This window comes from Macaca thibetana, chromosome 1, assembly GCF_024542745.1.
Source record: "Macaca thibetana thibetana isolate TM-01 chromosome 1, ASM2454274v1, whole genome shotgun sequence".
In the NCBI taxonomy this organism is placed as follows: domain Eukaryota; kingdom Metazoa; phylum Chordata; class Mammalia; order Primates; family Cercopithecidae; genus Macaca; species Macaca thibetana.
Genome location: NC_065578.1, coordinates 118,937,137 through 118,953,701, shown reverse-complemented (window position 1 = coordinate 118,953,701; position 16,565 = coordinate 118,937,137). Strand labels below are relative to the sequence as shown.

The window sequence follows — 16,565 nt, the reverse complement described above, 5'->3', positions numbered from 1 at the left end:
TGATGCTGGGACTGTTCTTGTCTGCTTGAGAGCTGAGGGAAGCAGGGCTTCCACAGTGAGGAGGGGCACAACCAGAGCTCAGAAGAAGGTGCGTCTGCCTCCATGCTCTGACCACACACAGATGCAACAATAGCGCATGTACGTCTGGACAAGTTGGAGCTTGGAAGTCCTTAGAAAGCGGGGAGCCCTGAGGGAGGGAGGGAGGGCAGTCATGTGGGGAGTGGACAGCCAGGAAAGGGAGGAGGAGAAATGGCAGCTGCAGCTGGAGGGTCCAGTCCAGAAAACAGACAGGTGCATCAGGTACTAAAACAAAGTGAGCAGAGGCGAAGGAGGAGGGCAACAGGGGTACAAGGCAGGACCCGGAGCGGGAGTGAGACTGCATGTCCTCTAAACCAGGAAGCCTGGCCTGTGTCCTCCCCCAGTCACTGCCCACTGTGTGGAAAGGTACAGGTCAGTTCCCCTGGACCTGGGTCGTCAATCCTAAATGAAGGAGCTGGGCGGATCATTGCAGCCATCCCTCACTCTCACGTGCAATCACTGGGAATTATTTGAAGAAAAATCCCCCTTAACTCCGAGAGAGAATATAAAGAGTGAGCCCAGGATTAGACAAAAACAAAGAACACACAGCATAGTACTTTCACAGCGGTTGTCTCTGGGTAGTGGAATTATTTTTCTCCTTTATACTTTCCTGTGGTTTTAAGTTCTCTACTACATTATTCATAAATTACTTTTGAAATTAGGGATACAGAATAGATACTTTAGAACATAATGGGAAAGCTGGGTGCTATGGCTCATGCACTTAGGGAGGCTGAGGCAGGAGGATCATTTGACCCCAGGAGTTGGAGACTAGCTGGGGCAACATAGTGAGATCCCACCTCTACAAAAATTTTAAAAAAATTAGCCAAGTGTGGTGGCATGCACCTGTGCCACTCAGAAGGCTGAGGCAGGAGGATCACTTGGGCTTAGGAGGTTGAGGCTGCAGTGAGCCAAGATTGTGCCACTGCACTCTAGCCTGGGTGATAGAACAAGATGTCTCAGAAAAAAAAAAAAATAAAATAAAATAAAAAAGAACATAATAGGAAAGAGGACTTCAAATTCAGTAATTATAAGGCAGAAGCTAAAATGGTATGATTAAGGTGAAGCCTCTGGATCCTTTTCTTCATCATTAGCCTTGTGGAATAAGGAAAGCCAAGTGGCCCCACACCAACCTCCAGCTCAGAACGCTGGTGGTCTTTTTCAGACACTGCGGCTCCCCTCAGCTCTAAGCTACTCATTTCTGGTGGGAGGAGACAGTGTCCAGGGGAGGAGACGGGATCCCTGCCATCCCCTGCCATCATTGTCACAAGTCTTCTTTGTCTGCTGGTCCTGAGGCCGGCCCGAACAATGGCCCTGTTCATCTCTAATCCAGATGTATATTTTTTTTCTCATATGGAGCGGGGAGAGGAAGGGAGCACCAATAGAGATCACAAGGTCCAGGCTGACTGACGTCTACTCCATGCTCAGGAGCCAAGAACGACCTGGGGGCTGGCAGGAGGAAGGACGCTGCAGGCTGAGCCTGACCTCCTCCACAGACAGGTGCCTGGGGCTGGAGGGAGGGGCCTGGGGAGAGGAGCAGGTGAGCATCTTCCTCAGTGGTCAGCGAAGCACTGACCCAGCTTCCTTCTTTCACAGAGAGTATCTCATTTATCTGCAGATGACTGCAGGGAAGGAATCTGGCTGAGCAAACCTCTGTTCTCATTTTCCACTTGAGATAACCAGGACAGAGAAGAGCTGAACTCAGCTGGGGGTTGGGGTTCTGATACTAGGAGACAATGTTGAGGGGATGGAAAGGGTGACAACAGGCCCAGGACACATGTGCCTGCCAGGGTCCTGATGTGTGCTGGAAAGGGTCAGATGTCCTAATATACAGACATTGGAGCACCTCTGGGTACACACGATTCAAAGACTACTCCCAGAGAGAAGCCTTGGGGAGAAACATGAAGGAGTCCCCTCACCTCAATCCCAGCCCCAGGCCAGACTCCTGATGTTGAGGCAACAGAGGAAGCCTCATATTCTAAGCAGGACTCCAGGGCAGCTGGTGGCTCCTACCTGCCTGAGGCCACAGAAGGCAGCCCTGAAAGGCTGGTATGCTGGCTGCAGGGCCTTGCTGGCTTAGCAGAGCAAAGAGGAGAGCAAGGAGGCCTCCCAGTTAAAGAGGCTCTGAAGAAGAACCCTCACCATCACCTGCTCTCTCTGCCCCATAGCTGAATTTTCAGTTTAGCATGGGAACCCTCCCTACCAGGGCAATGAAATCTTAAACAGAGACCCAAATATACAAACAGGTCAATTCAAAGCTGCAGAGGTGAAGGCTCAAAGTGCCACCACCTGCTGTCTCCCTGGGCCCCTCCTGGCTCCCACCTGTGTCCTGAAGGCACCTTGCCAGAACCTGAGGCTCTGAGTTTGAGAATCACTGCTCTGGGCAGTAAGCATTCCAGGTAACACACTGAGATAGGAGCTGCCTATCCTGAGAGTGTCTGTCCTTGGAATAGCTAAGCATACTGGCATGGCACAGCGACTGTTTACCTACAATGGATCAAGAATAAAGTCAAGTGGTACTGAGCAAAGAACGCCAGCCTGGAAGGCTGAGCCAGAATTCACCAGTTAGTAGTCGCATTATCTTCAGCATATCATAGAACCTTCCTGGGCCTCAGTTTCTTTATCTATAACCCTGGGATAATAATTCTGACCCCGCAGAGTCATTTCAAGCACAGGAACTGACACAGCAGACCTCAGCAAACATTAGCTGGACCTGAAAGAATCTGTGATAACTGGTGCCTCAGGTTCAACATCCATCCCTCTGGGCTAAAGCTGGATTCATCACAATGCTGGCTACAAAGAAACTGTTAAAGAGATGCTTGTCTGTTCCCTCTTCAAAAACCTTGATAAGAAAGCACAAGGCTCGCTTCTTGATTGGTTTGTGCCTCTTAACACATTCTAAGGAACACACCAGCATGAATGAGTTGCGTCTCTGAGGTCACGACCTATTATTCAGCAACACTACTGAGAAAAAGTCTCATGCAGACAGAATGGTCTAGAGCGTAAGACCTGTATGACTCAGACCACAGGCAGGCTGCAGGCTGATCAGGCCAGAGTGTGAGGAACGTCACCTCCCTTGCTCCGGGAGCCATACTTCTTTTAATGCTGCCAAATGTCAGGTTACCTTTTCTATCAGCTATGCCGCTGATAACCACACTGCTCTTTTGTAAACCAAAGTCCTGCTCCCCTAGAAAAGCTTTTGACAAGTGCTTCTACACCTCAAACTTGTCTAGCTGCTTTTTGGACCCACAAGTAGGGTGCAGAAGTGCATTCTAGCTAAATTTCCTGTGAGAGTGCCCACCCATTCTAGCCTTCACAGGTCTTTTCGGACCTGATTCTGCACCCTTAAGTATTAACTACCTCTCCTTGCTTCCTGCCATCCACAAATGACACATGGTTCAAGCTGTTGATGAGAACGGTGGGCAAGGCAGAGCCTGGCACTATCGCATACAATCTCCCTCCAAACTGAGGTGGCCCATTCCACAAAGCACCAAGCACTAATCCCTTTAATAGCACGAAGCTCAAGGGGCTCCATCTGAACCCCGAGGGAATCATGAAAGATGTCTTACTGAAGTCCACATCTATAAACAAGCTAAATGCCCATGATTGAGAGACTGGCCAAATAAAAAGCAATTTATCTGCGCAACAAAATTCCACACAACTGTTTAAAAACATGCTAGATTTAGTTGTTCTGAGATAAACATGTTTTTTTTTCTTAACATCACCAAACAATATTCTATTCTTTGCAGCCATAGAATCCTTCCACAGGCATGGAACTGTACGCATTCTGTGCAAATGCATAGAAAAGTCCGGGATGACATGCTAAACTGATGTTTACCGTTCAGGTGGTAATCAAGTATAGCCTTGTCTATGTTTTAATTTATATGAGAATGCATTCCTTTATTACACGATTAAAATATAATTTTAAATAGTCCAGGTATATGACACCTACGGATTTCCATACCTTACCAGTTTAATAATGGTTTCCAAAGGCAGAATGAGGTTAGTTTGAAATAACTTGTGTTTAATAAACACTTATCCTCTTTTCCTGTCTGGATGCTTATACGTCTCTTTCACAATATGTTCAAGAATCTTCCTTTCCCTTTAGAAAATCTTGTTCTCCAAGATCACTAGAACTGGTGAGCTCTCCGCCCTGAGACAAAATTCATCCAGACTCAAAAGTATGATAATGACGTGGTCGAGGTAAGCAGCTGAGCATGAGGAGAGGCCACTTAGACCCTCCGGAATGATGAGGTCCAGGCAGCCCCGGAGGCGCTGAAGTGGGAGGCAGAATGATCCCAGCCATGTTTCCGGGCTTTACAAAGAGCATGTTCTGGAAGCAAGACAGTTAAGAATGACCCTCCAGAGACATCTGGACAGAAGAAATGCAAAGCGAAGGCACCGGCACCCTCCACACCGTGCTGGGAATGGGAATTAAACATTCAGTGGGTCACCTGCCCTGAGGCACAGATTAACACTGAAATAAGCAAGCCTTAGACATCTCTTTCAATCAAACACATGCCTGAGAGGTGTCAGACATTTCCTGACACTGATGCTCAAGGTCCCAGATACCCCTGCACCTCTCGGAAGCAGCCCAGGGTAGAGAGTTGGGCAGTGCCAGATGGACAGACAAGCTTACCTATCACCTCAATCATTCAGGAATGAGGTGGGGCTTTTCGTTTGGTTTAAGTCACTGCCGAAGTCTCCATGATGAAGAATGTTGCTGAGCCAGGAATTTGATGTGTAGTGGTGCCACGGAGAAGGCAGGCCCGGGAAGAGGAGTCATGGGGAAGAGGACCCCCTGGGGAAGGGGGCAGGAGCCTTGGAACGGCCACTGGTTTGGAGCCTGTCTCCAAGTTACTGCTTCATCAATGAAATGCTCACCCATTTGGCTATGAGTGCTCTCAGTTTTACTTAACCCCTGACCTCTGCCTTTTAGATCAAAATTCTCCATGGGCTAAACCTTGACCCTTGATCTCTTACAAAAGAGGATGGAGGAGGGAGTGCTCTTTGTGGCTGATGGCATCCCACCATCCCTGCACAGAGGGCAAGGCTGTGGTTTGTTTACATGATCAATGATCCTGCTGGGCTACATCTGCCTCTCTCAGGAGTCCAGGGGTCAAGAATACACCTGGCCCTTCTCAGTGCAGAGGCTTAGGAAACATATCTTGCTGACTTAAATGAATAAGGTGGGGAGTGGAGGCAGGAGAGAGGGGATAACATTCAATGTGTACAATGCGATGCGCACCAGGCTCTAGGCTACTGTCCATTTGCTATGAGTCATTAGGCATAAGCTTACAAATTCTAGATGTCAGTGTAAAATTAAAGGTTAATCTGTTAAGATCCCTTCTAACTCTAAGAAGGTAGGAGGGATGTAGAAAAAGGGAGACGAGAGCTCCATAGCAGTTCTATGTACACTTTTCTAGATCTGACATGATCTGGTTGTCAAAACGAATTTCCTAATGTTTAAATAAAGACTCCGTGGCTGCCATTTGACCCCATAATCCCTGTAATTCCCTAAAACAGAAAGCGAACAGAGAGATGTCCGATAGCAGCCTTAGTGGGTTCATCTCTTTGGCCTATCTGGGAAGCCCTGCAGATCCCCTCTCTTAGCTGAACTGCCTCTCTCATTTGCAGGGGCTGCAGGATTAGCCCACGTGGATGGTACTGCTAGCAACTGCAACCCTCCCTTAGCCAGAAGCCTACTGAGCTCCCAGAGTAGGAAAAGGAAGAGGCCTGGGGGAAGACAGGAGTCAGGTGTGATTTCTGAGACAGGTGTGAGGTCTTCCAGCCACCATAGGCTCTACAATCATATCACAGTGTACATACAAGCATTTTTAAATCTTTTCTGAAATAGGGAGGGAAACTGGAAGGACAGATGGACAATGGATGTAATCTCTACTGTGAGGCCATAAACCTGTTCCTGTTTTCTAAATTATCACAGGAAAGCAGACACAACAAAACCAGGAAGGAAAGAAAGGACGGGCAGGACACAAACACCCTGCCTGTGATGTAGGATAGGTAATCACGGAAGTGCAGCAACCTTGGTGATCCTACAGTCAACACAATAAGCCTTGGAATTCATATTATAACTGAGCTCATTCAAGCAAAGCTGTCTTCAGTAGGGAACTTCCCATCTAGACAGCCTGTGCACTTTGATTTTTCCTGTCCTCAAACTGACCCCTGCTCATTCTAATAGTAAAAAACACACTCCTGGGTGGAGATTTAAGATGCTGATAAGACATGCGCCGAATGAACAAGCATGTACAGCTAGTACTCATGTGCACCCAGAGGACCACCCGAAACATGCTTCCTAGTAACAGCTCTTCCCACCTCCTTATGAATAATCACGTAAAACTCCCATAAAGGGAGTTTCTCCAGCAATAATCAACACTACCTCATTCTTATGAGCAGCCCACCCTAAATTCTCTCTCTCTCAAGGTGTACTGTCTGCTCTGCACTGAACTTTCAAAATATTCTTTTTCCTTTGCAATAAACTCCTCAATGCTGCACTGCATCTCTTGTTTAAATTCTTTTAAACTAAGAAGACAAGAACCAAGGTCTCAAAACAGCTATCAACATCTGGCTCACCGGGACTCAGGGCTGGCTATTCATTCACCAGAGAGCTAAAGGACCCCCACCAAGTATTCCCAGCTTTTTAGTCCAGATTAGCAGGCCAGTGTTTGCTCCCTCCTTGGCTTTAACGTTTATTTAGATGGGGGCTCCAAGGGAGGGTCAGACCTTCCTAGAACAAAGCTTCTGACTTCTGCCCAGACATGCTGCCTTTCCCAAAATTGCTGCAGAAAGTCCCACATCACAGGGTTCCAGCAACATCCTACCTTCATCCCAAAGGACTGCATCCGGGTAGCCACCTCTCTCCCAATCCTGCCCAGGCCCAGAATTCCCAGGGTCTTTCCATTCAGCTCTGTTCCCATGAACTGCAACCAAACAGGCAAAAGGAAAGAAGCTGAAGTCAGCAACATGAGTGGACCCTGGGCCCTGAGCCCAGGTGGGGCGAGTCAAGGCCGCTGCTCACCTTCTTCCGCTCCCATTTGCCATCCTTCATCGAAGCCGTTGCCTGGGGAATCTGCCTGCAAGGATAGACACAGGTTCAGAGGGTCCACCTGGACTCCCGCCAGCCCAGGAAGGAGACACAACAACAGGTTTGCGCAGTCACTGCCCGTAACAGCCACTCCCCCAAGAACTGGGTCTGGGGGTTCAGATTCAGGAACACTGATGTAGGGTAAAGGGAAAACAGAAGAGAGAAACCCTTGGCAAGATCTGACTTAGAAAGCCTGGGATTTCTGTGACCAGTCAGGCGTCTGGGAGGAGGTACGGATTCCACCTCAGCCACTGAGGCATCAATCAGAATGAGTTTTTTACTTTAAGCGATTGCCAATCCTCCGGGGTCTATAGGGATAACTGAGTGGGGTACTGGGCAACTCTGATGACATCGATTACTCCAGAAGCTTAAGGAATTATTTTCATCTTCCAATCTCATCCAGCACCATAACCTATGACGTCTTCTATTATTATGAAGAGGACACCTAATGACCTATGCTTCCTTGAGAGTTTCTTAACTCCGAGGGCCTTAGACGAGTCTGGAGTGGGTGGGTGGATGCCAAAGCTTAGACACTTCCATTCTGTCCTGAACGCGTGGTCCCAACATTTTTAAACATCCACACCACTTTCCTGTCCCACCACCACCAAAACACATACACACACACACACACACACACACACACACACGCTTCACAGCCTGTCTCCTCCTATTAGTTCAGATGGAAGTCTGTGTTTTCTGGAGGAGACAGAGGAAGTGGCAATTAGGGCAACGTTAGAGGTGAAAGGGCGATATGTGTCCTGTGGGCATGGGTCATCAACACATCTCTGGAGGCCAACAAGGAAGAAATGAGGAACAATGTTTAAGGAGCACTTTCTCTATTTTAGACATCCTAAAATAAATGTTTAGACACACATTAACTCCTCTAATATTCACAGCTGCACGGAGGGAGGCACTGGGCGTTAAACAACTCACCCCAGATCACCCAACTGGAGGCACTTGAACAGATTCAAAGCCAGCAAAGTCAAGCCCAGCACGGCCAGCCTCCTGAGCACTTAAATGTAGGCCTTTAACCTCCTGCCAAAAACCTCGGAGTGAGTGAGCATGCGAAAAGAGAAATCTCAAGACGCTACTTCTGTGCTTTCACTTCACTAACTTCTAACACAAAAACATTCTCTCATCTGTACACATCACTAGGACATCGATCTCCCTCTGAGGGTAAGGCTGAAGGTGGAATCTGTCCTCCTCAACCACAGAGGCGCACCATCTTATGGGTAAACTCAGAAGAACTTCAGTACCAAGCCACATGGGGGACAAGCTGCATTCACCTCACTGCTCTGACCCACCAGGCGGGTAATAAGGACAGGGACTTGCCTTGAGGAACTGTTCACTTCTTGGGAAAGCTTGCCTGATAAAATGCCTTTGACCTAGTGAGACAGAGCCCCTGCCTGGCCCCTCTCTCCTCTCCCTCACATTCTGTTTTCTTCCCACCAGACTCCACAGTGCTATCTAAGATGTATGCACGCGACACCACAGAACACAAGAAGTCCCTAAACCCTTTCTCTGGCTGCTGCCCCCAGCTGATCATGGAGCCTCTCCAGGTTTCAACACTTTGGAATCCTTATCAGGCCAGACTGGAGAGGACTCTAATGTGGACGAGGGGCCTCACAACAATTAAATGGTTGCTGGCCTGACTTACTAGAGGAAGAGACGGTAAAGCAGGCAAAAATGGTGAAACCTACATTTGTTGATTCTCTCCTTCCTTCTTTTCTGTGTGCTGTTCTTCTGCACCTCAGGAGCCTCCTCCATCAGCTCAAAGTCCCCACTGTGGGGCCCGGTCACGCCTGCTCTCCACCACATTGCCCAACCCTGTACAGTCTACATATAGCATCCACTCTCTCCTACAGTCCCCTCTGCTAGGAACAGCCTGATGAAACGAACGTATTCCTTCCCAATAGGGTGTGCGCATTTCCTAGTTTTGATGCATCTTTGATGAGTGAGGGCATGGGAAGCCGTTGACAATGGGGAGCTTCTTTTAAACCACAGCGCTTCACCGATTCCTTTAAACAAAGCTCGTCCTGGAAAAGGAGGGAAAGTATTGCTGGCTCCCAATCCTTTCCTTCCAACTCCAGAAAAAAAGTGAGGTAATTAATTAGAAAGCCACATTGAGATCTTTTCCCTTACTCAAAAAAAAAAAAAAAAAAAAAAATCACCGAAGGTAATAGCTACAGTGAAACCAGGGCACCAGGCTTCTATACTTCTCCAGGGGGAGAGACGCTCAGCCTAGATGTTCTGGCAGAACCAGGCTGCCAGCTTGGGAGCCCCTTCTAGGCTGAGACCCTACTGCTGTGTAAGCTATCCCTGTTTCTCCTTTCCCTGCACTGCCTCCCTTCACCTACCAGTGAATATCAGTGAATACCAGACAGCTCAGATGGAAACTGTGGGGGAGTTAGAGCAGAGGTAAACTCCTCCAGCTCCTCCTCCAGCAGGAGGGAAAGCAGGTCTTGCCGTGGGAAAAGTAATTTCTTGGTCCCGGAAAGTTTCAGGACCAGGGAGAGAAACAAGGAGTGCTTGATGCCTATGTCCCCTGGTGGTGGGAATCCATGGAGCTTCAAAGGGACCTAGAATAGCTTCCTCCCCTGTTTAGTGGGTGGCTTGTTCTTCCCCTTGACCACATAAATGCTTGAATTGCCTGTTCAACAGAAGTGCTCCATGCAATCAGTTTTGCCAAATTACTAAACGACATACTGAGACTCAAGTACATTCTGTGCCATATCCATTTGATTTCTAGGCTGCCCCATCCACTCAAGAGGCCTGGGACTCCTGCTAGAAGAGCAAGAGTCTTGCCCATTTGAGTTCCATTGCGTTATGAACCCACAGGAACACACAGGGACCCTGAAGCAGGTTCTTATTCCAGTCTATGACAATACAGCTTTGTAAGGGCAGTGGCAGAGATAAGCCCTGAGGGCCAGGGGAATCAGAGAGGGACATAGTCTAGCTGGGGAAGCCAGAGAGCTTCTTGAATAAATTAACACTGAAGCTTAATCTTGAAAAGTAAGCAGAGGGTACCTAGAAGTTGTCCATACCCTGCTGCCTGGAGCATCCTTCCTTGTTATCTCCAGGCAGCAGGGTACGGAGAACATTTGCAAGAGTTGGAGGCTAGAGAAGGCAGAGTGTCTGCCGCGTGGAGAATAGAACACGAGTAAAGAGAAGTCCACCTTTGTGCACTAGGGAACCTGTGTAATGAATGTTGAATAGAGGACCTGATGGTCTGAAAGGTTCTTTGCAGTCTGCATGTCACCTTCTCAGCAGTCCGCATGTCGCTGAGATGAAATGTTTCTAAGTTTTTCTGGGTCCGTTTGCTTGGCAAATGGTAATAATTGGCAGATCGGAGAGACTAGCTTTGCTGAGAAGTCAGGGACTTACCTGGCCAGACACATGATCATCCCACAAGTGAGTTCTGCGGCACTGAGGCTGTTCCCATTGGGGGTGCTAAAAATAAAAAAAAAAGGGGACATCAATAGGCACAGACCCAGTATTCCCACTCCTGCCCCAAGAGAAAGCCTTGAGTGCAGGCTGTGCTCGTTCTCTCCTGCTTCATGAGCTGACCACGCCACTGTCCAGAGCTCTCTGATGTACTCTTGCCCTAAGCAAAGGGCTGGAAAGAAACCCCCTTTCCCTGGGTTTATGTTTCCCTGCAGAGGGACCTCCATTAGAGAAACATATCTGGCTTCTCTCTACCCAAACACTCACTTCTCCCAAGGCAGAGAAGTGTCTTATATGATCAGATTTGCGTGTGGTTCAGCCCTTTTCTTTCTCCTATTTCAGGATTTACCTGCCTCCAGAAAGCACAAATTCCCTGCTGCTCTTACCATTGATCTTACCAAGGCCGAGTCTCTCAAATTCAGGGCTCAGCCCATTGCCTGCATATCTTCATCAAGTTACCCAACCTTTTTTTTTTTTTTTTTTTTGGACAGGGCCTCGCTCTGTCACCCAGGCTGGAGTGCACTGGCATGATCACAGCTCACTGCAGTCTTGACTTCCCAGGGCTCAAGCGATCCTTCCAGCTCAGCCTTCTTACTAGCTGAGACTACAGGCTGGTGCCAACATACCTAGCTATTTTTTTTTTTTTTTTTTTTTGTATTTTTGTAGAGATGGGGGCGGGTCTCACTTTGTTGCCCAGGCTGGGTTTCGAACTTCTGGGCCCAAGTGATCCTCCCACCTTGGCCTTCCAAAGTACTGGGATTACAGGTGTGAGCCCCCACACCCAGCCCCACCCTAGCTTTTATTAGTAATCTCCGCCTGTCTGACTACTCTTTCTATCTCTCAACAAGTTCTGAACTGAGAAAGCCTCCTCATACCCTAAGTCACAGGGCAGTGCAGACTCTGCCCATTTTATAGAAAAAAGAATAGAGGTGGCAACCCACAAAACTATTTTTCTTTTCTGAAAGGCTTTTTAAGTTTTTGAAAGAATTTCATATACGTGTTCACCCTGATTATTCCCCTACTGAGTCTGTCTTTTTCATCTCTGGAACGAAGGTTAATAAGGTTACAAGAAGAAAAAGTCAGGAGATCCTGTATAAGATAAAGGGACTCTCAGAGTCATCTGTCTGCAAAACCACCTGGTTTCTCATCCTCCCACAGCAGACAGGCTGTATGGGGGAGCAAGTAGAGGCGCAGAGGCTGGGGCCTGGCTGCCTCTGGGTCCAAGGCAAGAATGTGGGATGGGTTACCGTTTAACATTTCTACTGTTGAATATTGACCTCAGTCAGGTGACCAATTAACCTCTGCCCTACAGGGGGAAGTGCAGCGCAGGGGAGGGGAAAGGTCTTAAGGACAATGAAGTCCACAGGAGAAGAGAAAAGTCTTAAGGACGAAGAAGCCTGCGGATGGCCTTGCCATACCATCTAAGTGACAGAACAGGTACAGTACAGCACTGGCGTGCTGATGACCTCTGCCCCTTGCTTTTGCTGAAACAGCTTTAAAGGGGACCCTTCTCCTCTTGCCCTAGAGCACTGAAAGAGAAACTAGTGTCTTAGCTCCAGAAGGTGGCAGGGAAGTGGAGAGGACAAGGATTCTAGTCACTAGTCTACTAGCAAAGGTTGTGCCTCTGTACAAGCACAGTAAAGTAGAGCTGACAAAAACCTGCCACAAACAGCATTAATAGAGGCAGGGGGGGCTGGATGGGAGCAGGAAATGCAGATAAATTCACTGACCTTCCGATTCCTGAACCAGGTCGCAGAGGTGCAAGCACTGAGCATGGAGTGGGTCCGTGAAACATTTTGAGATTACGCAGGGACTCTCAATTTCAAAAACTCTGGAAGCCCCTGATGGTATTGGTGACGTAGTGGCGAGCACAGCTGCCTTCCAAAAACCTTGGAATCACTATGCTGTGTGTGTTGACCATGCAGGCTCCAGACCAGGCATCCTCCTGGAAGCCCTTCCAATGGACTCAGCTTTCTCTCAAGTGAGTTTTTTCTCCCGTGGTGCGGTCAGTCTCCTCACTCACCACCGCTCCCCGCCCCCACAGCTTCCATGACTTACTTCATAACCAAGACGCCCTTCCTTGTTGCAGCCTCCAGATCCACATTGTCCACACCCGTGCCAGCCCTGCCCACCACCTGGAGTTTCTCAGCTGCGTTGATGACATCAGCGGTCACCTTGGTGGCAGAGCGAACAATAAGGCCTTCACAGTCCTGAAGCAGAAGAAACATGTGGGTCCAGAAAGTCATTCTGTGAGAACTCCTAAAACCTCAGGCACATCATTGCTTACTCCTGAGTAAGAGATGCATTCCCAGAACCTTAGGAAGTCACTGATGACTGCCAGCTCATAGACATCTTTGGTATACTCACTAGGGAAATGTGGGCTAGGACTCATGCTGATTTTTACTTAGAGTGGAGCAGACTGTGCCTCTAACACACCAAGTGCTTTGTTTGGCATGCTCAGGAAAGGGCAGCGTTGGCCCATGGGCTCTGGGCACCTGGCTCATCTCTCTAGACAGCACCGTGATGCCTGTAGCCTGGATGTCCATCAGACACATGCTGGAAGTCAGGGGCCATTTCCTGTGCCTCTCCGTATACCCTATCATTCCTGCATACTGCTTGCTCAAAATGGGGGTTCCTATAAGCTGACTGATTCTGACATATCCAAAGAAAGAAAGGCAATGTCATCAGTGCACGCATCTGATAGGTTCTGCCATTGGTCAGGCCTGGGTTCATATCCAAGGTCCCTGCCTTCCCAGCTATGAATCAGCTTCGGCCTCCTCAAGTGTGTGAGGAGGAAGCAAGAGAGAACAGGCACAGCACCTAGCACAGTATCTGGCCGTGCTTAATGAACATCACTGCTTCCATTAGACACTGAGCTACTGAAGGGCAGAGGTGGGATCAAATTCTACCTTGTAAGTCCCTGTCTCTGACACAGGGAAGGCACTCAATAAATGTTGGTTGGCTGAATGAGTAAATAATGAATGAAATGAAATGTTGAAAGAAAAACATTTCCTAAAAAAGAGACCAAAGGAAGAGGGGCAGGGGAAGAAGGAGAGCAATTAAATTCATCTAGGCTTGCTCAGACACTCAGGCAATATTAGACTAAAAATATACATATGCAAAAAATAAGACACTGAATTCATCACAGCCACTATAAGTGAGCAAAGTTAGATCCCCAAGACCATCTTCCTTATGTTCACCCAGAATCCTGTGGTATGTGGTTCCTTCCAGAATAAGAATATTCTTGCTCAAACACAGAATGAGAATCCCTAGGAAACGGAGCAGGTGAGCAAGTCCACACTCTGTCCCAAAGTGGCAGACCCCAGGCCGGTGAGAAAGCAGCAAGTGTACTTGCAAAAGCACCAAGCTAGGAATCAGGAAAACAGAGTTCTAATCCTAAGTCTGCCAACAATGAGTGGCTCACTGTGGTAATTCACCTCCTTCTATACCCCTACTCTCTATCTGTAAAATAAAAGAAATGGCTCCTCAGATCCATTTTCCCCATAAAGCTCTCAGCTGGATCCCATGAAAACCTTCTTTTCCCTTCATTCCCACTGCATGGATTCTGGAGACAGGGAAAGGCCATGAGAAATTGGCTCCTAGGGTAAGGGCCCACATTGTGTTTGTCGTCCAGAAGCCTAGAGCACAGGAGCAAATATGGACACAGTAAATGTAAGGAGAGCAGTGGGTAATTTTATCTCCACTGAGAAGAGAAGAGGAATGATGCTTAGGGCGCTGCATAGAATATTTAAGCCTTAAGAGCTTCTAAATACCGGAATAATTGTTCAAGGGCAATAGTAGAACGATTCCTCCGAGGTGTTTATGCATCGCGTATCCTCACTGCTTGGGGGCTATGCCTACCAGCAGAGAGAAACATGCAGGCTGCCTGGAAGACACTCCAAGCCCTTTTATGTCTGAGGTTCTGAAGTAGAACCTCAGAGTGGGAGATTCGAAGAAATGTTCCCCAGCATCTGGTCCAACCCCATTGTACAGAAGAAACACTGAAGCCCAACAGAGTTAAGCCCGCCCACTTCCCCTTCCCCTCCTCTGTACTTCTCTTTCTTCATTTTATTGGATGCCTGCCATGTATGTATCTGGCATTATGCTAAACTGATGATGACCTAGGTTTATACAAGTCACACGGGCACCCAGGGCTTAGAGGAAGCAAACAGAAGCCACCTCAGTGCTGACTGCCCCAATGCTGAGGCCAACACCAGGTGAGCACCTGGAGGTACTCTGATTTCCCCCGATAGCAGCCTAGTTAAGTATCAGCCAAGCCAGGCAGAAAACGGGATACTGACATCTTTTTCACATTCAGGTCCACCACACAGGCTCCAAAGAAAAGGATTTCCCTGCCTGGACACACTTTACTGACTTTTCAAGGCACAATAAAGTTATCTTTCAGGAAACATTTGCCAACGACCCTGAACTAACTGTCACTGCCCCTACACCCCGCCATTTTTGTTGTGATCACCAATATAATATGTTTCATATCAGTTGTCCTCTCTTAGACCTGCAGTTTGGTCTCCTTAGTTATATTGTCTATGCCTAATGCAGGGATTTTGTATTAAAACTTTATCTACTCTATACCATATATCCATAGTACCAGCCTCACCAGCACATAAACCATTTATCGAGCCCCTGCTGGGTACCAGGCATTACACCAGTTGCTTTACATTATTCTCTCCACAACTCCAAGGAGAAGGGGTATAATTATCCCCACTTTCCAGATGAAGAAACAGAGGCTTTGAGAGGTAATCTGCCCAAGGTCACTCTTACAGATCAAAAACCAGCCAAGAACTGGAAAGTCATTGCCACTGGCTAACTCTGAGTCTGTAACTGAAGAAGAGTGGGTGGACCTGCCAAGATGTCAAGAAGATAAGGCCAGAGCCAAGGCAATGGCCAGTTAGGTGCAAAAACCAAACCATAAAATCCGTTGGAGAGATTTACTAGTAACAATAGCTACCATTTTTTGAGCAAGTACTTTACGTCCAGCACTGTGCTTCACAACAATCCTAGGACAGACGTTACAATTATCCCTATAGTACAGACAAGCAAATTGACAAAGACTTTAGAGAACTTGCTGAAGTCATATAGCTAGCATATGGCAGAAGCTGGAATCAAGTCCAAATCTGTTGAGTACCAAAGTCCAAGTTCCAACTACCTTCCAAAAACAGCATTGAGACACCTAAACCAGGAGAGACACTGCCAGAAATCATGTGGCTTCTCCAAGATGGCGGAAGCTCCCTAACAAAGGTCCCTGGATCTTCTGGTGACCTGCTCCTCCCAGCTAGCCTGCCTACCGAGGGATAATAGAAATACGCACAAATGCCTCTGTCGAGAAGAGCAAGTTGCCTGTGGCCTGTAGGCAAGCTCACAATTGGTACTTCACAATGAAGTGTTTTATACACTTCCATTGAATAAATGAATTCAGTGACGAGAGGCCCATAGAAATCACCCTCATCAGTCCCCCATCCTCACACCTTCACCCTCCTTCCCAAATAACTTTAACACTTCACATGCCTGAATATCGCCGCTCAGAAATCCCTTCCTTTGACTGCGATAAGGAAGCATAAGTTCTATTTCCAAGAGTGCTCAAGGATTTTCAAAAATCTTATTAAAAGAAGTTGAAAAAAAGCAGGAAAAACATGTTCAGAAATTGACAAATCAGTCAACAGAACTAAACAGACACTAGACAGAATATGTGAGAATTTAGAAAATAAAAAGTAGAACTCAAAGTGATGGGGAAAGGAAGAACTAAACAAGAAATAGTGTTATGAAAATTCAGGAAGAAAAATAATAGATGGCTACCTCACTTCAGATTTTTAAAAATCCAGATGAATTAAAGAATTTTTTAAAATACAAGCATTAGAAGAAAATGTCAGGGGATATTTTTATGACTGGGATTGGGAAAACCTTTCATAAACAAGGCACAAATCCCAGA

General features: G+C 47.4%; 2 protein-coding genes across 3 annotated transcripts in view; one reads left to right on the top strand and one right to left on the bottom strand.

Annotated features, from left to right (window-relative positions):
- The window catches only part of LOC126931138 (RNA polymerase II subunit A C-terminal domain phosphatase SSU72-like), a 223,881-nt gene that overhangs the window by 56,274 nt on the left and 151,042 nt on the right, over positions 1-16,565 (top strand). The window lies entirely within an intron of this gene.
- PHGDH (phosphoglycerate dehydrogenase) overlaps positions 1-16,565 on the bottom strand; it is a 30,417-nt gene that overhangs the window by 8,193 nt on the left and 5,659 nt on the right. For both annotated transcript variants that reach the window (XM_050748620.1, XM_050748629.1), the window contains exons 2-5: positions 12,680-12,831; positions 10,562-10,627; positions 7,112-7,166; positions 6,915-7,013 (exon numbers count right to left, since the gene is read on the bottom strand). In XM_050748620.1, the coding sequence (XP_050604577.1) occupies positions 6,915-7,013; positions 7,112-7,166; positions 10,562-10,627; positions 12,680-12,831 (372 nt within the window). The remainder of the gene's footprint in view (positions 1-6,914; positions 7,014-7,111; positions 7,167-10,561; positions 10,628-12,679; positions 12,832-16,565) is intronic.